At 43.5% G+C, this 20,841-nt stretch overlaps 1 protein-coding gene across 2 annotated transcripts in view; it reads left to right on the forward strand.

Moving 5' to 3' along the window:
* Positions 1–20,841, forward strand: part of LOC138300325 (solute carrier family 2, facilitated glucose transporter member 9-like) — a 322,183-nt gene that overhangs the window by 252,586 nt on the left and 48,756 nt on the right. For both annotated transcript variants that reach the window (XM_069239555.1, XM_069239554.1), the window contains exon 9: positions 5,684–5,785. In XM_069239555.1, the coding sequence (XP_069095656.1) occupies positions 5,684–5,785 (102 nt within the window). The remainder of the gene's footprint in view (positions 1–5,683; positions 5,786–20,841) is intronic.

The raw sequence follows: 20,841 nt of genomic DNA on the forward strand, positions 1-20,841 counted from the left end.
TGTTTTGTGTGATCTTGCACAGCTGTTAAAAAAAAAAAAAAAGCAGGTGGAGTGAAGACGGGAGCACCAGAGCCGAGGGCGGGGGGGGGGGGGAGGGCTATGAAATATTACCTCAACCACAGTGCGAGTAGTGGATGAGCACTCATTAAGTGGAATCGATCTGTACTTTGTCCGTGTGCCAGAGAAGAAACAGGAAGTGATGCCTGGGCTGCCCTGTCAAATTAGAAGGCAGCAAAGAGTGACATGAAGCTAAACGAATGGTAAGCGGAAGGCGGACTCCAAGACCTTACTTGTAAACATAGTGTCACGCAAGTGAGATGCATGCACCAGCATGTACTCTCACAGGTTCGACCCTAAAAATTGCGTTATCCATGCCACTTTTTACCAATTTGCTTGCTTTCGCAATATTTATTGCTTTTAGCTCTTTTGTCATACCACATCACCGAGTAGGAGGCTGTTTGATATCGGAGTAGGCTTACGTTTTGTAAAATTACCTAGAAAGAGGCATTTTAGTGGATTCTATTAAGGTTAATTGAATGAGGATGCATCTTACCTCAATGGTTTAGTCATTCCAATATGTTTACTTTCAGAGAAGGCTAAATGAATTTGAGTTTTTGGCGGGAAGGTTATATACGAAGGAATATAGGGCTTGGTTTAGAGTATGATGTAGTGGTTACTCCGTCACAAACGTGATGGATATCCCGCCTGTAGATTACAATTTCCAAAGGCTATAATGGAATCGTAATAAGGCGAACAGGATATCTGTCACGTTTGTGATGGAGTAACCCCATCCGCCAAACTCTAAATCAGGCCCTTAGTGTTTTGTAACATCAGGGTTGTCCTCAATTGGGTGAACTGTTTTATCTGGAACTAATTTAGTGTTTACATCAGCAAAGGGCATTCATTTGTTCAATAAATAGTGCTGGCTTTGTTGCTGTTTTAAAGCACATCGAGTATTTTTAGTGCAGTTGATGTTAAGCTTCCTTTTATGGTTGCAAAAATTTGTTTTTGCTATATTGTGTTTTCTCCAAGATTAAACCTGGTATGACATGTTTCATTAACTCTGACCTGAAGGCGCAACCTTTGTTCATTAGATAACATTTTAGGAATAGAAAACCTGGGGTAAAAATCAGTGGTGGCCGTTGCATTAATTTGTTGCAATACGTTTTTTTGTCAACTCTAGGTCTGTAGTGGGGAAGTCTGTTTGAAAATATTCAGTTTGCTTTCGTTAAGTTTTCTGTCCCTAACCGGAAGCTTCATGTGCTCTGGAGATTATCTGAGACCACTAGATATGTTTTTTTTGAGGGAAAACATTGGCCTCCATTCTTGGATTGAGGACAAGGCATAGGGTGGAACAGTGGGGACCTTCTCCTTTACAATGGGATGAGGGTCAAGAATGGCGTTGGAATAACGCTTTGGGGATGAGTGTGCACTTTAAAAAGATTATAAATAAATGACTGTCTTAAGCTATTCTAACCTATATTTTACAGCTGGATTGGAAGTTAAATATAGTCTTAGAACATGTTTTAATAACTCCTTCATTCTGCACTCAGCAAGCTGTAAAACAATCCGGTCTAACCCTCTTCTGGAAGCTTTGAGGGTCGGAGGAGTGTGGTGTTTGCCCTAAAAGAAATATTTCGAGAAATCGGGCTGAGCCCTTCACTTTCTGCATGGTTTTCACTAGGTATTGGGTTGAAAGCTTTCAAGAGAAACTAGTGTAACTTTCCAATGCTTAAGGATCTGCCACAGTACCCAGGAGCTTTATCTATATCTATGAAGCAGTAAATTTGCCTTGGAAAAAGTCACATGCTACTCCTCCTGGGCTGCTCTTCATTCTGTCCAGGGCTGAAAGCAGTCACTGCCTTGAGATGTCGGGGGGGGGGGGTAATTCTCTACACCTCCTATGCCACTTCAGCACTGGTTTTAGATCAATGGCGTGGGCTGGTGTAGCCTGTTAGACACTACACACTAGTCTAGCAATATAAATATGAACGTTCCTGCACATCTCACGTGCCACAACAATAATAAAGCATCCTGTTTGCCCTAGGGCAGGTGTCGAGGGACAGAGGTCAATGATACCCCTGAACTAAATCTCAGCTTCTTTCCAGTGCGGTGAAGGCTGTATGCCAGCCCACTCATCAGAGGTCACTCAGAGCAACTTTTAATACATTCCCTCCCCACCTATCTGGATAGCTGCTATTTGTGAAGTGCGAGTACCCACGACTCTGGGGAAAGCCAAGATCCCAGGTAAGCGGCACTAGTGAATCTTCTATATGCTCAAGTGCCGCCTCACATTGCTCGTCCAGAATCCAGACTGGCACCTTGGGTGGACTGCACATCAATGCAACTGGCAGAATGGGGATGAGGTCCATTCCACCAAAGTAGCTCCCAAGAATTCCTTTTGTCACCCTGTCAAGTGTGATATTCAGGCAATAAAGAAGTATGCATGTGCTGAGAGTTTGTCTTTTGTTTGCAGCCCTCTGATATACTAAGGGAGTGTATAAATATCATGGTATATGGTCATGCAGTGGTTCAAAGTCAATTACAGCCAACGTAAACTATATGCAGAACAACACATTTAGCCTTTGCACATTGAACAGAATGGGCTCGATTACAAAATATTACTCTTAAAAACTGAGCCACGTGGTTCTGAACTAATTGATTAATTCTATTTTTTTAAAACCTCGAAGTAATGAAATGGAGCCTCCACACACCAAGTTTAAAAGAGATGGGTAAACCTTCAAGCATCCTCAAACTAACAAAACCGTCTAATTGTCAGCTGCAAGACAGATTTTCAGACTGCCGACAAAGCATACACTGAGACTGCACACAAGCAGCAAACATTGAAGCAACAGTGAATGATGCCACAATAGGTCTTGAAACACAAGCCGTTATCATTAAACAAAGGGACTTTCTAGCATGCTTAAAGTGGATGGTTGTTACTAATGCATTACAGCTTAAAGAGGCTATTATTTCACTACATCATCGAGTGCCTCCTTTAAAATATTTTAGCTTGCTGTGGTCCTGGATTAAATGCTGGTGGACTTTAGCTTCCTGGATGCCAAAATCAAACGTCTAGTCTTCTGAGTGAGCTTCAGGCAATTTTTATCTTGATAGAAATGTACATTTTGGAAAGATGCAGCAGAATGTTTGTTTTGCTTGTCAAATATATATTGATGCAGTTAGAGATCATAATAAATGAATACCATGCCCCAAGTGGTCCTGTGTGTTCAGTAACAAGAACATTTGACAGCACTGACCCTTGTGGGAATACAAAAGTGGCAAGTGATCAGTGACATGGTAAATCCATACCCTCTGGTTATGTCATGGAGTAAACTAGTCTATCAGAGTGGAATCACTGGACCCCTCCCAAGTTCTGCAAGCAATGGATCAATTAATTCAAAAGCTACTGCCGAGTTGAACATGGTACGGATTGAGATTTGAGCTCCTGTGTATGAGCGCACCTTTTACCCAGATCCGAGAAGCATTCTGTAAATCTCTGATCCTCAGAGTACCACATGCAGGGTCTTTCAGGCAATCAAACAATCAATCAAAAAATGTATAGAGCACGCTACTCACCCGTGAGGGTCTCAAGGCACTGGGAGGGAGGGAGGGAGGGAGAGGGAGGTCAAAAAAAGGAGGGGGAAGGGGGCAGGGAGGGTCACTGTTCGAACAGCCATGTCTTGAGGCTCTTTCTGAAGAGCAGCAGGTCTTTGGTTTTGCGAAGGTTGGTGGGGAGGGAGTTCCAGGTTTTGGGGGCGAGGTAGGAGAAGGACCTGCCTCCTGTGGTGGTGCGTTGGATGCAGGGGATTGTGGTTAGGGCGAGGTCGGCTGATCGGAGGTTGCGTGTGGGAGTGTGGAACTCTTTCGTTGAGGTAGGTTGGGCCGGTGTTGTGGAGGGATTTGTGAGCGTGGATGAGGATCTTGAATGTGATTCTCTTGTCTATGGGGAGCCAGTGAAGGGATTTGAGGTGTGGTGAGATGTTCGTGTGGGGGAGGCCAAGGACGAGGCGTGCGGCTGTGTTCTGGATTCTCTGGAGATTGCGTGTGAGTTTGAGTGTGGTGCCGGCGTAGAGGGTGTTACCGTAGTCTAGTCTGCTGCTGATGAGTGCATGGGTGACTGTCTTCCTGGTCTCTGGGGGAATCCATTTGAATGATTTTTTTTTTAGAGTGCGGAGTGTGTGGAAGCAGGAGGAGGTTAGGGCATTGATTTGTTGTGTCATGGAGAGGGAGGGGTCTAGGATGATGCTGAGGTTGCATGTGTGGTTTGTGGGGGTGGGTGCCGGCCTAGGGTGGTGGGTCACCAGGAGTCATCCCATGTGGTTTTGTTGGGGCCGAAGATGATGATCTCGGTCTTGTTGGAGTTATGCTTGAGGTGGTTAGTAGTCATCCAGTTGGCTGTGTCGAGGAGAGCAGTGTGTAGGTTGGTTTTGGCAGTGGTGGGGTTGCGGGAGAGGGAGAGGATGAGTTGGGTGTCATCTGCGTAGGAGAGGATAGTGATTCCGTGTGCTCGGAAGATGTTGGCTAGGGGGATCATGTAGATGTTGGAGTGTGGGGCTGAGGGAGGCAGGCATTTGGCAGAAGGTGATGAACCCTTTAATAGTTAGTCTAAAATATAACTGTCTATTGTTACCCTTCACACATGAAACATAAACAATCCTTTACGGACCTTTTTGAACTGACTGTGGTGTGATGGAGTGCCTTTTATTCCCAGGGCCAATGATGAACCCCACAAACTAACCGTGCATCAGAAATGTCACAGAAAGGCACATTAATAACCTTTTTCATTATAGATCAGAACGCTACTTCAAATGTCTTGGTCGTTTAGTTGTCAATGAACTTTTGTCAGGATATGTTGCCGGGCTTGAAATGCTGATGACTCTGACTCATTCTGCGGTTGTGATCATAAGGGTGTGTGCTCAATCATAAATTTTGTGTCCTCCATCTGACAACTAGGTATTAGCAATTATCTGTCACTTTGTCACCGCTGAGCCTGAATGAGACTAAAAGTGGCATTGAAAAATGGCCTCCTCCATTGGGACTTCTTATAGCACGCTCAATCACTTGCTTATGCACACTATCATTCACACACAAACTATCATACATACAATAAACACATACAATTTAAAAAGATCCAACAAAAAGTCATCCTGCCCTGAATGCTCATGTTGAGGTGGTGGTAGCTGCTGCTTCTGGATCTTGGTCAAGTGCTTCAAATCTGTTTGACTGACAGTAGACTATCCTAAGTTTCTGGAAAGCCATTATTTAGGTTGTCCTTCACAAGCTATGCTTCAAATTCGATCCAATGCAACATCCACAGATGTTTAGTTGTTGTTTCAGTGTCCACCAGAAGACAGACGACCAACACGATAAAACCTTCAGACCTGTTGTGTATGAGATTCTATTATCACCTATTATGAGACAGTCTGTCACATATATCATAGTGTGGTGGTGTACTGCTGTTAAGGTGTCTCCGTGCTAGGTCAGCTTTAATAGTTCTTCACCCTTGAGATGGTTTATTAGTAGTTTTCTTGTAAATGATCTTTTGATATCTTTAGCTCATTCTGGCATGGCGGGTCCACTGTAAAAGCAGCGTTCAATGTAAAAGGCAGCAGTGCCCGTGCCTATGTTAAACTAAATAAAAGGTTTTGCCAAATAAATGCTGATTTAATTTTCTTCATAGTGTTTCACTGTTGAAAGACTTGGAAGACGACCCCTCATGATTTGCGGATTTTCCTTCATGGGTCTGTGTTGTGCAGGAATCACCTTGGCGCTGGTGCTCCAGGTAGGAACTTACTCTTTCAGTTTGTGCACATACTGTGTAATGTTTTCTGTGCTATCGATGACGATCTGTACTCTGGGGTCTGATCTTCCGAAAATGTATCAATGTAATCAAAGATGTTTGCGAAAATTGCAGGTAGGACTATAATTAAGCATTTGCTTCTGGCAAAATGTTCGGAGATTCACTTTTCAAGAATTGTTGAATATTTGGTAATGTGAAGACATCAGTCGAAAACTTCAAGGGGAAAACTCAATCGAAAAAACAGAAAGAGAAAATATCCCGACAAAAGCACTATGAGAGACAGGCCAGTAAAAATAGGGGTAAGGGTTAAGGAAAAAATATAAATGTATATAGAGACAAATAGAGGTTACGGTGGTAGTCTCTACTCGATATCAAATAAAAACGAGGGGTCCGAGGACGACACACATAAAGACGATTTATGAGCGTAAGATTACTGCAAAAAAAGTTTAATATAGGGACCACAATTAGGTACTTCTAGATTAATTTCCTGGGAGGACTATAAAATAGTGTGCAAGATTTAGATTTTCTTTTTTTTTATTATGAAGCAAGCACAGTGATGGCGATGTGATGTCATCACCCCACCAACATTTATCGAAACTGTGGAGCACAGTGGCACAGAAGGAATCTCTGCAAACGAATTGAGTTGTTTCTAGATTGATATATATACAAAATATTTATTTTCGCTCCGTTTGGAAAGACCTACGATGCAGCCTGGAAAGCAACTGCACTTTTTACAGGTGTATTTAATATGTAGATTTGTCTACCAAAAGGCAGCCATTGAGAGTATCTATATATTTGAAGCCGTAACATTAAAAAGAGTTTAGTAGCAGGTCTACTTCACGAATGACAACATCATTTAGCACGGCTCTCCACACCATGGAAGTAGTTACCACGGTCGGGGGACAGGCTCGATGGACCATAAATCTGCGCTGCTCCTATTTTAAAGAACTATGTTTCTGCTCAGGCCAGAGACCTGTCAGCAGTGCATCAATTGTAGCCATCTTTCTAACCTTACAGAGAGAATACTGTTTTACAAATAAATGCACTTTGTTTCAGGGAAAAGCTGATTTTAACATGAATGTTTCCATTTTGCTATTAAAAGTGTATGTATTGTACTGGTTTTGAGAATCAAAGGAAATGCTGTTGTGTAGTGAAATTCCATGCAATGGAGACGGACATCACTCTCACTTCCATATTTTTTATATAATTGATAAGATTGTTTTATTGTAGGTCTTCCTAACCTGGACATTTGATGATGATAACTGTATCTACGGTAATCAATAAATGGAAATAGGTCAGTGATGCGTAACACAGTGCACATGCTGATTTAAAGCTCCCCTAGTCCTACATAGATGTTACCCAAACTTAATCCAGGAGCGGCTCGAACATGTTGGCTGGAGACATTGCTGCTGACGATACATCTTGCACTCAATCTGGAGTGAATGAATGCAAACTCAGCTTCTAAGGGAGGGGGCTTAAATGTGGGAGCACCGAGAGTTAACCACATTAATCAACAGAGCTCGCCATAAAGATTGGGCAGGTTGCATAGCAAAGCAGGGCCTGTATTCTTCTGGGGGCGGACTGTCCCATTTGCGCTACGGCTCACCTTTAAATAAAAGTGCGGAGAATGACGGGGACATTGCACCCTATTACAATGCCCTGCCCCTAGTGCAGACGCGAACTCGCTGTTGACCTGGAAGGGGCAGTGTATTTATGAAATGCAGACACTTGTTTGAAACATCCAATCTGTCTTTCAAATTTCAAGCGACATGCAGCCTGCTTCATTGGTGGAGGGGCAGTCTTTTCTCTGCAAGCAGTTGTAGTGAGTGACTGGACCCGCCTCCAGGAGGATTTCTGGGGGTCCATGAGAGTATCCCCCTGCCCCCGACTTTCAGAATATGCCCTCTTTGTGGCATACAGTCAGTGAACCCTAACCCAGAGTCTTTTGTCTCTTTGCTTCTTCACCTAAGTCCATAATACAATGCATGCACAGAAGCAAAATATTCAGCTCATTTACTTAGGATCCCACTGGTGCTTTGTGTGCACCAGTTGGATTTTTAGCACCAAAAGGGCTGTGCAAACGCAGTGGCGGACGGTAATTTTAGGAGGGAGGGGGGCAGGCGGGAAGCATACTCACATTCACACTTTTTCATTCACACACGCACGCGCATCCATTCGCAACATTCATCAACATTCAAACATACACGCACACACCAAACATTAATTTAAAAAAACACACACACGCACACAATTTATCTTCAGCTCGGAGGTCCCAGGAGGGTTGGGAATGCTGCCTTCCCTCGGGAAGGCAACAGTCCCAACTTCGTCACAGAGTGTGATGGGGTCAGTGAGACTTCTGACCCCACCCCACTCTGTGACAAGGTGTCACTGGATTGACACTTGCTCTGGGCGCTTCAGGGCTTAAACCTGAAGCGGCCAGGTCGAAGTCAATTGGTGACGCTTCCCCTCGTCACCTAGGGGAAGGGCCTTGAGGCACCTTTGCTGAGCTGAGGAGGTCATGCCCAAAGAAGCTGTGAACTCTTCAGCCCGGCAAAGTTCAGTTCAGGCAACCAGGAGTTTGCACAAATCGCGCATGTCTAACTCCTGGCTGCCTGATCTGAAAATGAAGAGTGTTTGTCAGGCTGACCTTTGCTCAGCCTGCAGACACTCTTCATGAGGGGCAATAGGTTTGGGGGGAGGGCGTGGCCCCTCCGCCCTAAAGGATGGGCCACAGCTGTGAAAACATCAGCAGCCCCTGCTGGTATACAGAATGCACTTGGAGAGATCCTTTAGGTGCAGAAAGTGGGTGTACATGCCTGTTGCACCCCTTAGACACTTTGTGTAAGATGACCCTTGGACGTGTGATGGTACCACTAGATACATTATATAGAAAGCACACTACATTCAGGATGTCTGAGGCAGAGTCCTATCACAAGACCATCGTTGGCAAGGTGAACTTTCACAAAAAGAAGGTTATGAGAACCAATAACTCGCAGGAGTCTACAGATCCTAGGAAGTGTGCCCACTGTAATGCAAACAGTGGGAAACATTAAAGAACTAGAGCGTTCTGCCTGTGCACAATTACCATGTGCTAGTTTTTCCAATAATGGAAGAAAAGATATTTTGAATGAATGCAGCAGATTGTAGAAAAGGACAGCAATGTACAGCGTGCCAAATGTGTAGAAGGCATTCTGACTCCATATTAATGGTGCAGGAAATGTGTCTACGGTCATTGCAATTCTTGAGAACAAGAGTCAATCACTAATCTGGCTGCCAAGAAACATTAGCTCATGTGAGAACAGAGTGGTAGTCTTTTCAGATCTGGGCATGAAGACTGACACGAGGCAAGAATATTGAGAATGCTTCTGCTGGGATGTTGATTCTTTTAGCAGCCTACAAAATACTAAGTTGTGATAGCTGTATCCTTCCTGAAATGTCCTGATAAGGTTTATCTTGCTCCTAGAAAGATGTACAATTATTATTATTATTTTTTTAAGTGATTATAGGCAGTCGAATCAGCCCAGGTTCAAATTTGATTCGTCACCTGTACAGATCTAAGAATTTGAGTGCTTATCTTCTTGTAAATTTTGTAAAGATTAAATTGATCAGGTTTTGTTAAATTGTGTGGGCATGATACCACTGATTAGGATTCCACTTGGGAGGAAGCATTGCCTGGATGTATAGCTTTCAGTTCTTCTCTGAATATTTGTGTCTGTGTGATAGCAAACATATGTGAGTCCATATCTAGCCAGGTCGAGAAAGGGGGCCCCAGAGAGTAGAAGGGGGTTCATGAGGAAAGTATTAAATGGTTGCTATTTGAATATCTCATTCAGACTTGTTCTATATGCATTTGCACGTATGTGGAGGGGTGGAAGAAATACACCAACAAAGACAAGGCAATTAGAGTATGTTATTGAAGAGACACTTAAAGACAGCTTTGAGTTTTTTTTTACAAAACATGATGCTCAACAGTGATTGTATGAGCCTTTATCTCTGCTGGAAGACCGGGCGGTCCAAACAGAGAGAATCTTCTTACTACAAACTCACCTTTGATCCATGTTTATCTGCTATGAACGTTTTGCAAAATAAGGTGGGAACATCCTACAAAAGTCTTAAACATACACAAAGTTTAAGCCTAGAACAAGTTAAGTGTTATTTGTCCTGGAGTTATATAGTCAAAATGGCAGCATGTGCTGAATCATGCAATAAAGAAAGCTGGATAATTTCGAAAGATCATCAAAGAAAGATGTTGACATTGTTCAATGTAAAGGGCAATTGATAAACGTTTCTCAGCAGTCAGGGCTTGTCTTGTTGTTTTAGCAATGAGCACATTTTAGTTTAGTTTGAAGTGAAATACAATGCCTTCATGTGGCACTGGAGAAAAGGGTTAAAGATATCCTACTAAGGAACTGTTTTCCAGCTGTGAATCAGAAGGGTGGATGGAAATGTGTGGAGGACGTGTGATAATGCATACTTGTGGATTCAGTTAAGTGCTGTTGCTTCGCCAAGCACTTTTCAGGCAGTGTGCCAAGTTATCTCTAGGCTATTGTGCAGTTATTTATTTTTGGCATGATCTGGATGATAACTCTGGATGTGTACAATTTCCCCCAAAGGCTTCATTTAGACTTTGAAGACTGTTAAAGAATGTATTGATCTTTGCTGGATGCGGGTGCTGACAAGTCTTTGGAAAGGAGTATAGAGACTTAGCATTAGCCATAATACATAGGGCATTGTGGGGTGCTGTCAGAGAAGTGCTTTCCATGCTACAGCCAGACGTTGAGTCAAGTTAATAGTAGCCCAGGTGTGTACCTGATGATATCAGTATGTGAAATCGCAAAAATATCAGCAAATTTGTTGATGAATAGGAGGGCGGTGATGAGTGTTTTTAGGTTTCGCCTGCACAACACCTGTGCTCAGCTTGTAAAATCTCTTGTAACAAAAAAAAATCTTAATAGGGCATTACAGCCCACACCTTATTTACCATTTGTTGGCTTACTTATCACTCTGATTTCCTTGATTTTTGTTGGTTGTTATGTGTCATGTCAGTTTATGGTTTCTCTTCATCTATCCTTGTGTGTGTTTCTTTTCCGTGGCGCTTGGAACAAGTACTTCTTCTTTTGAAGTCTTCATACAGTTTTGTTTTGTTGCTGAAGCTACTTTTTTCTTTGTTATCAAGGTATTTGTTGACTGCATGTATTTTTGCTAGCTGTGTTGTTTCAGAACGTTTTCTATTTATTGCACCCTCCCCACTCTGTTATTTCACTCTTCCCCTGTTGTAAAGTTACTTCCCCATTTCTTCATTGTTAAATAGCACAAACACGACTCAAAGGCACTGGAGTGCTTTACATGTAAACCTATTCTGTTACACCAAATCACATACATTTACTGCAGGCACTGGGAGATTAAGCGATTTGCTCAGAATCACAAGATGTTGAGCAGATGCTGAGACTCAAACTTGGTTCCCCAGCTCCAAAGTCATCAGTTCTGGTTGATACACCACATCTTGTCCCTACTCTTAGCCTTGCTATCTTCAGCTGTCTGAATGGAGGTGCTTTAGACAAATCAATGATGTCATGTGCCCTGAATACACTCTTTCCGACTGCTTCATAAGATGCCCTTTCATTTCGGTGGAATTGCAAATTACCTAACCAATTGCCTAACAAGCAAACATTATTTTGCGGTCTCTTACTTTCAAGATACATCTTAACACCTCAGCCTCCTTGCACCAGCTCCTTCTCCACTTCCTGCAGTATTCAAATTCTAATATTCCCTACACAAAATGGTGCCACTCTACATTCATAGAACATGTGGAACCTTGAGAACATAAGGATCCACATAATAACCCAAGGCAGGCCACCATGCCTTTTTGTTCCCATGACAACAAAGCTCAACTGGGCTATTTCTATCTTAGGATATACACACACATTTACGCAATATTAAATATAGCATAATACATCAATACTTTCAAGGTTCTCCAAATAATGACATGCACATTTGCAAGGAAAAATGTACAACGTTCCCACAGTTACATGGTGTATTCAAGCATAGTCTTTCATGTACTTGGGTTTGAGACAGCACCTCTCACTTCTTCTTACTTTCCCACCATCAGTTGAGATAATTTTCTTGTCATTCAAACTCTTGTTAGCCCCTGAACTCTCATCACCACTGCAGACTCCTGTCAGGTTTGGGAATTTTGCCACCCTTTTAAGGTTACATACTCTGTAATCTTCCACATTTTTGAAAACTTTAATCACCCTCATAGGAGGTAAATATTTTGAACCAATAACTTTAGACCCTTTCTGAGGGTATTTTATTTTTACCATTTGCTTATACATGCAATTTCTTGACAGCTTTGCGCACATCAAATTGTTTTTTGTTTGCCAGCATATTTTCCAACTACACCACATTTCTGTCTTGATCTTCATTTTCTATACCTACTCCACGTTTAGTCTTTTTATGCATCAAAGAAGGACACATCTAGGTACAATTTCTCCTCCTCCAAAACAATTCAAAAGGTGCCATCCCTGCCATGTGTAGTGTAACTCTATAGTTCCTAATCTTATTGAAAAGTTCTTTCTTCCAACAGGACTCACTTCCAACAGCTCTTTGGATAGCTTCTTTCAAAACGTGATTGAACCTTTTGAGTACACTATTGGTCTCCTGGTGATATAATACTGACTTTGTGTATAAAACCTCTCATCAAGAAATGTTTCCATCTTTATCGATACAAATTGTGCTCTGACAAAGTAGATGGAAAACCTTCCTGTATGAAAATGCGTTCAGGAAATCCAGTTATATCTTTCGTCTCAACAAAAGGGGTTACTTCTATCTCAGGCTATCTTGAGTACAAGTCCACTAGTACAATAACATATCTGCCTAAACTGGACACCCTGATGGGAACTAAAGTGTCTATGGCCACTTCTTTCCAGGTTTCTTTAGGTAACTTTCTCAGAACCATAGGTTGCACTCTGCACTTCAGCACTTTGTCACACTTCAAGCATTCTATACACTCCCTCACAGATCTTTCTGCTTGGATAGCCATCTACTCCAGCCTGTTGTTGAGGTAATACAGCTCCCAGACCCGCCAAACTTGCATCAGCTATAAATGTCACAAATTGTGTCTTGACCATGTTCAAAACTTTGCAAGGAACATACTTTTGACAAGTACCTTTTCACCACAATAAACTTTCTCACATTCAGAATTCCATGAAAATGACACAACCTTTTTCAGCAAGCACTGCACCGAATAAGAGTAAAGGTGAAGATGGTGGTGGTTGGTTCTTATCAGCCGTGGCCAATGTAAAGAAGTCTATCCACTCACCAGATAAAGAGGAGAAGGTTTAATACAAGGAACCTCTTAATACCGTAGCCTCCTTGCTCCAGCTCCTTCACCAACTCCTGCATGATTCAAATTCTAACATTCCCTACAAAGAGTGGTGCCACTCTACGTTCTTAGAACATGTGGAACCTAAAGAACATAAGATTCCACTTAAAATCCCCAGGAGAATACCACTTGTTTCTGAGATATATATATATATCCCCAAAACAAGACTTCTACTGTAGCTTCTACAATGGCTACAGCTGGCAAGCTTTGGAACTTGAAAACAACTTGAGTTTTGGCAGCAGGTGCATTTTGGGAAATTAGTTTACAGCTTTGTTCCCTTTTGAAATGCACTTTGTGTGAGCAGCAGCCATCAAAAAGGACTTTTTCTTCTTCTTTCCCCATAGTCTTTGCTTCCTCATCCTTGGTATAACCTCACTTACCCTTCTTCCAAGATGGAACTGAACCCTTTTGCCACATTTTCTTTCAGCACCAGCAAGACCTTGCTTGCTGCGACTGGCAAGGAAGGTCTGCTCTACACCTTTATTATGCAGTGCTCATCGAACCAAATCACACCTATTAAATACTGTTTATAGTTTACCCAGTTCCGGAGCTGTTATACAGCGCTAAACAAAAGGTAACCACCAAGGAATACCACCACAAAACTCCACAAACAGCCGTTGTTGTTTAAAAAATAAATAAAAAAAAGAAATTACAGCCTGCAACGACTAGTTGTATTGCACCATGTTTTCTGTGATTTGTTGTGTGAAGGAGTAATTGTTGTAAGTTTTTTTTTATTTTTTTTTTTTTTTTTTATTTTTTAATATTGAGAGTTAAATTCTCTCTGCAAAACAATTGGGGGAAAAGGGTTCTGCATACCGCACTCTTTCTAAAATGTAGACACAGAGGATGACTAATTACATAATAATGCTTGCAGTTTAGTAAAATGTACTTTTTGTTTGCAGTTTTATAAAGAGTGAACTCGACCCAGTAGTATTATCGCCCTTTACGTGAGAAACAGCTATATTGCACATTCATTTTTTGCAAGCGTGGGGAGATTAAATGATTTGCCCAGAATCAAAGCTTGTTGAGCTGACGCAGCTCTGGCCATTACACCAGATCCTCTCCCCATCTGTTTAGTGTGTTTTCCGGAACAAAACCAAGAACGCAGAATTCCCTCCTTTCAAAAGCTCCCCTAGCACTTAGCCTCTACCCTTGAGGAAAAAGTTAAAAATATTCATGTAAATGACTTTAAGAAGTGAGATTTTATCATGCTGCTGAATCTGGTCATTATTGTATTTTACTTCCCAGGCCTATTATGTTTGCAAATAGTTTTTATTTTGCTTATTTCTGAAATGAGGAATACCCAATGCTGGTATGACCATTCTACTTATTGTTGAATATTGCAAAGCCCATCTTGTCATTTCCCTGGCCCTTGTGTGACTGTAGACTGTATTATGCCTTACACCAAATTAGTGGGTGGAATGATGTTTAATAAAAGGCTATGATAACTCTCTACAATTGAAGTGATCTGCAAAATCAATTTTATTTGATGTGGAAATTCAATCAATGGAATACTCTGGGGCGGCTCTTCCATTCGAGCGGAGGAGTGTCGCTTCCTCCACCCAACCCCCCCCCCCCCACACACAGCGGCAGCTGCAAAACCTTTCAAAGAAAATGATGATTAACTATACTTATTGTCATTTTCTTTGAAACAGGTGGGGCTATGGGGGTGACGAGAAGTGCTCAGCACTCCCCCTCACTTTGCGTGTGTATTTGACCGGCCGTCTCAGACGGCTAAACACACATGCGCACAGGGCTCTCTCCAGCCCATCGACAGAGTTGCTGGGCAGGAGAGGGTCTGCACAGGCTCCCAGTCCACCTGGGAGAACAGTGGCTGGGCACTCTTAGCCAATCCTGATGCTGCTTTGAGCAGCGTCCGGATTGGCCGCAGGGCAGGCTGGGAGCGCGTGCCTGCAGCAAGAAGACGGTGGAGCAGTGCGGCGCGACAGCGAGGAGGTAAGTGTTTTTTTTTCCTTAATTAATTTAATCTTTATTCCTCCCCCACCACCAAGTGCCCACCAGCCCCTTCTGCACCTCGCAAGCCGCCACTGGGAATACTTGCCTTTTTTCTTAGAAAGTAAGGTGCTAGGTAAACAGCTTATTGGACAGGATTGAATGGTTGAACATATTTTCATACAGTGGCGTAACAAAAGGCCCCACAGACCATGTGGGTGGGCCCAGAGCTACAGGGGGCCCCCCTCCAGCACTGTGCTCAGGCACTGGCCCCTGGTTGAGTGTACCTGACCGAGTCTGGAGCAAGGAGGGTCCTTCTCTATGTATTTTGCAAGGGGGACCTCTCGTTTTGTTGCATCACTGTTAACACTGTGCCTTGAATTCCACACTGGAGGCCACCAGTAACAAGCTGTATTGAGTGAGAAGAGACTTGAGCCAGGATTGCTGGGTGAGAAAATCACTTGATGACAACTTTTGTTTACTTTCCCCATGAAAAAGCCCTTTTCTCTAAACTGCTGCTACGGGAGAGGATGAAAGGCATGGACAGCTCTGGTTTGATTACATCCCGTACTTTCTTAAATTCTGGCAAATGGGGAGGGTTACGTTTTATGAGACAAGATCTCTTTATGCCTTGGATTAGTTGGAAAATGCACCACACAAGTGGTAATCTTGAATGGATTTACCTTGAATTTGTTGGCTCACACTCCAGTATCAAGAAATTGGCATAGGATGCCAAAAGTGCGGGTTTGGCGCTATCCAAATGACTATGTGCCATTAAAGAATGGAGGTTTAAAAGGATGAAAACTTAGCTAAGGCAGATCAGGTCCCACGGGACACCACACCATTGTTTGATGGCGAGAGCTAAAAGGGCCATTGATCTAGCCTGCTATCTCTCCACCAGAAATAATCTAGTCCATGGAATACCTATATCGTGCTCCCCCACAATAAATTTTTCTGACCGGATGACCTAGCTGAAGGAAGACCTACAGAGATTCAACTGATCTTACATTAAACACTGCCACCATCAAAATGTTTTCACATTGCTATCAAGAATTAGTCTCTGCAAGTTCAGCCCAGATTTTCTATTTTCTATGCTGAACTAGATTTTGTGAGATTTTAGGACACTGCACTTGACTCCTACTAACCAGTGGTAAAGTGCTTGTGCTCTTTCTTTAAAACATGGCAAAATTCATCTACATCTAGTTGGTAACTTTAATTTAGTTGTAAGTCCCTAGTATATGGTACTACATGACATGGCCTGTAAATTAAATGCTACTAATGGGCTGCACTCACTGTGCCACCCACTAAAGTAACACTATAAAACATGTCTCAGGCCTGCCACTACAGCTTGTAGCACAGTTTTAACCTGCCATTTCAACCTGGATTTATAAACGTTTTGTTTTGAATACTTATAAGTCATCCCTAAGGTAGGCCCCTACGGAGGCCCTAAAGCTCACAGGACAGTTTGCATGGTATTAAAAAATTAGGACATGTGAGTTTACGTTTTACATGTCCTGAAAGAAAAACACCTAAAGTTTTTTTGCACTGCTGTAAGGCTATCTCTCTCATAGAACTAACACTAAGTTACATTATTACACGTATTAAGTGCTACCTTCAGTTTGAAACCAGATATAGAAATGCCTTTTACACATAAATAAGTTATAATTGGAAACTCTGAATTAAAGTTAGTTTTCCAAATGCCACTTTTAGAAAGTTGGCATTTTCCACCTAAACCTACTGTGCCTTTCTACCAGGGTCACATGACTGTGAATGGCTCTCCTGTTGTAGGTTGGGTATTGTTTCATAAGTAACCATGAGGGAGTGAAAAGCTAGAAAGGGGTAATTGTATGATGCTGGACATTGATTTGGTATGTGAATACAGTGTAAAGGGTCCAGGTGTTCCCCTTGAGTGGGCAGGGCTTGCGATGCAATCCCAAAGTGCTCTATTTAGGGGTAGTGTGGTCGAATGGCCTTAGGCTTAAGACAGAGGAGTGCAAGAATAGTCAGTAAATAAGGAACACTACTCAAGAAGGAGATCAACACCAATTTATAAAAATAGCAAATATCTTTATACATTTTTACGCATTAGAGAAAAATTGTTCAAGTAATTGTTTTTAAATGGGAATTCTTTTCACTTTAAAAAGTGGACACAGTAGTTTCTGAGTTTTGCAATCTGCATCCCAGGTTTCTGGAGTCACAGGTGTAGGGTGAGTCGCCTTTGGTGCACATTTAGATGAAGGATGCAGACAGGCCGGCTTGGTTGGTACCAGGTCAGCTGCTTCTTTTCTCCTCTTCTGCTGTTGCAGCTCTTCGATGTTCTTGGTCTTCTCAAGTTGTCAGGATCTGTTTCTCTGGTGCCAGGGGCTCCACTAAAAACTGAATTTAGGGGTGTGTGGGCTAGTAGCCAATAGGCTACTGACCCTTGGAGTCACTACACCCCCTATATGACCACTCCCTGTGGGACGTGAGCATAACCTTGTCCCAGAATTCCAAAGTATGCCATCATCGAGATGACTACTTAAAAAATAAATAAAAAAACACTCCTTCAACTGATTAATCTTTGGGGTTGCTGGAGAGGAGATCAGGGAGAAGTTCGCTTTCAGCTTCCGGTCTTCATCAGTGACTATGGACGTGGTAATCTCAGCTCTATCATGATAGGGTTTAAGGCGATTGACATGGTTAGCCCTTCTGGGGTCCCTGCAAAAGCCAAAGTCCATTAGGTAGGTGATGTCCCTTTTCTGTCTAGGATAGGGTAGAGTCCTCTCAGTGTCTCCTGGAGGGCCCTAGGAGCCACAGACTCCAAAATCCATACCTTCAGCCCTAGTTGGAACTCCACCAGTGCAGCCTTTTGGTCATACCAGAGCTTCTGGAGCTCGTGGCTTGCCTTGAGAGTTTTGGATGTTTTTTTACAGGTACTCAACAATTTGAGAGAGAAGGCCAAGCACATGGTCCCCAATATCTTGTTTAAGTTCTCTGAGAAGTCTCTCCTATCCCTCCTCAACAAGACACAGTGGTCCCCTCAGAGGCTGCCCAAACAAGGTCGAAGAGGGAAAACCTACTGCCTTCTTTAGCACTTTCATGGAAGCAAAAAGCAGGAATGGGAATAAGACATCTCATCTTCTGAGTTTTACAGGGAGTCCACAAAGCATACCTTTCAGTGTCATGTTGAATCTCTGAACAAGGCCATTGGTTTGTGGGTGCCATGGTGTAGCAAACATTTAGGTCATACCACATTGAGCCCTCATGTGTTTCAGGTAGCCAGGCATGAAGTTTGTACCTCTGTCTGACACCACCTCCCCTAGAAAGGTCCACTCTGGAAAATATACCAATGAGGACCCTAGCTATTGCAGGGGCAGTAGTAGTCCTTGGGGGATTTGCCTCAGAATACCGGGTTGCATGATTCACTACAACCAGTACAAATCTGTTTTCCGATGCTGTCAAACTCTACCATATCTAAGGAAACCCCAACCACTGGAAGTGGAGTTAAGGTGGCCTTTGGGTGGCCACTTGTCTTGCCACTGGCATGATAGGTTTCATCAAAAAATGTACTACCAATATTACATTGATATTATCAATGATGTTATCAAAGATGCCATAAGTGCCGTAATATGTGGGGTAATTAGCAGGGCACAGTGAGGGTGTGTTATAGACCTTACGGGACGAGTTAGTTACTTGCGCTAACTCTAACTTCTGATTTTTCTATGGTTTTGTACGTAAAAAATGTGAGCCTAACTAGAACATCCCTGTAACCTCTTTTTTTTTTTTTTGAGTGAATTTCTGTGTTTTTGTGTTTGTTTTTGTTTTTAATTTTTTTTTTTCAAATTCTATTTAACAACTATAACGTTCTTAACTATACCTTCAAAGCTGCAACCAAGCCACAGAAACAGCTATGTCCCTAGGGTGTGCACCCCGGAACATAGCAGGAACCTGCCCTTTTGGGGGGGGGGGAGGAAGGGGAGGCGGCAGTTCGCAGGGCCAACAGTGGCCCCATGAGGAGTGCAATGCATCCCCCCCCCCCAAGAATAGCCCCAGGGAGGTGGTGGTCCCTAGGGTCTGGGTGCCCGAAATGGACCCCATCACTTTTTTTATTATAATCCCGGGGAGGTGGTGATACCCTGGGGCTGCGGCGTGTTGCCACCCTGCACAGAATATCATAAATGCCCCGGGGGGATGGTGATACCCAGGGCAGGGGTGGACCATGCACCCCACACTAAATAATTACAAACTCCAAAAGAGGTCCCCATCGTGAGTAATGAATTAAGCCCCGGGGAGGTGGTGATCCCAGGGGCAAGGGGGCCACATGGCCCCCCTCCCCTGCATAAGAGATAAATGCCCTGGGGAGGTGGCCGTCCCCAGGGCACTGGGAGGTGGCCAACGTCCCCACACATTTAACTAATGCCCCATGACTTACCCCACCAGGGGGCTTGATAAAGATTAAGGGGAATTCATTTAAAAAAAAAAAAAAAAAAAATCTCGGATCCACCGCAATTTGTGTTATACATTTAAAAACACTGTTTTTAACCCTGGGGTGGGACCCCAGTACCAGAGCTAGGGAGTCAGGGTGTTCATACCTTGGCCCTTCCTTTTTTTTTTTCTTCCTTTTTTTTAAATTTATTTCTTTTTTTATTCTTTTTTTTCCTGGGACTTGGCGTCAGTCTAGTTCCAAGATTGCTGACAACACTTCAACAACTTCTTAGTTGAAGTGTTGTCAGCAAATCGGATATCAGCACGAGATCGGGAGGTGTCATGAGTCCTTCGCATCCCTAGAATAATTTGGTGTAATTCAGTCCAGTAGTTTCCGCGCTATCGCTTTTCAATATTTCCTATGGAAAAATGAATGTGGAAAAAGTGTTTTGGGACTATCCCCTTTCTTTACGAGATCCACCCCTCCCCCTCCTCCCCCCTTTCACCCTTTACCCATCCCAGACGGATTACCCTGAAACTTTTCAGACAGCAGCTGACGTGACTGGCAACTAGTTTTGGAAAGTTTTTCGTCAATATTCGTTAAGCGGCGCCAAAGATATAGGCAAGTAAAAAAAAAAACACTTTTTATATAGAAACTAGGTCCTAAATATGACTACCTAGTGGCTACTGCTACTAGGTATTATAGGGAGATAGGGGGTCATTCTGACCCTGACGGGCGGCGGAGGCCGCCCGCCAGAGTACCCCCCTCCAGAACACCGCTCCGCGGTCATAAGACCGCTGAATGATTCTGGCTTTTGCACTGGGCTGGCGGGCGGCCGCCAAAAGGCCACCCGCCAGCCCAGTGCAAAAGAGCCTTCCCACGAGGACGCCGGCTCAGAATTGAGCCGGCGGAGTGGGAAGGTGCGACGGGTGCAGTGGCACCCGTCACGTATTTCAGTGTCTGCAATGCAGACACTGAAATACAATGTGGGGCCCTCTTACGGGGGCCCCACGACAACCCATACCGCCATCCTGTTCCTGGCGGGAGAACCGCCAGGAACAGGATGGCGGCATGGGTTGTCAGAATCCCCCATGGCGGCGCAGCAAGCTGCGCCGCCATGGGGGATTCCCAGGGCAGCGGAAAACCGGCGGGAGACCGCCGGTTTTCCCTTTCTGACCGCGGGCAAACCGCCGCGGTCAGAATGCCCTGCGGGGCACCGCCAGCCTGTTGGCGGTGCTCCCGCCAACCCTGGCCCCGGCAGTAGTGAGCCGCCGGGGTCAGAATCACCCCCATAGT

This window comes from Pleurodeles waltl, chromosome 6, assembly GCF_031143425.1.
Source record: "Pleurodeles waltl isolate 20211129_DDA chromosome 6, aPleWal1.hap1.20221129, whole genome shotgun sequence".
NCBI lineage: Eukaryota > Metazoa > Chordata > Amphibia > Caudata > Salamandridae > Pleurodeles > Pleurodeles waltl.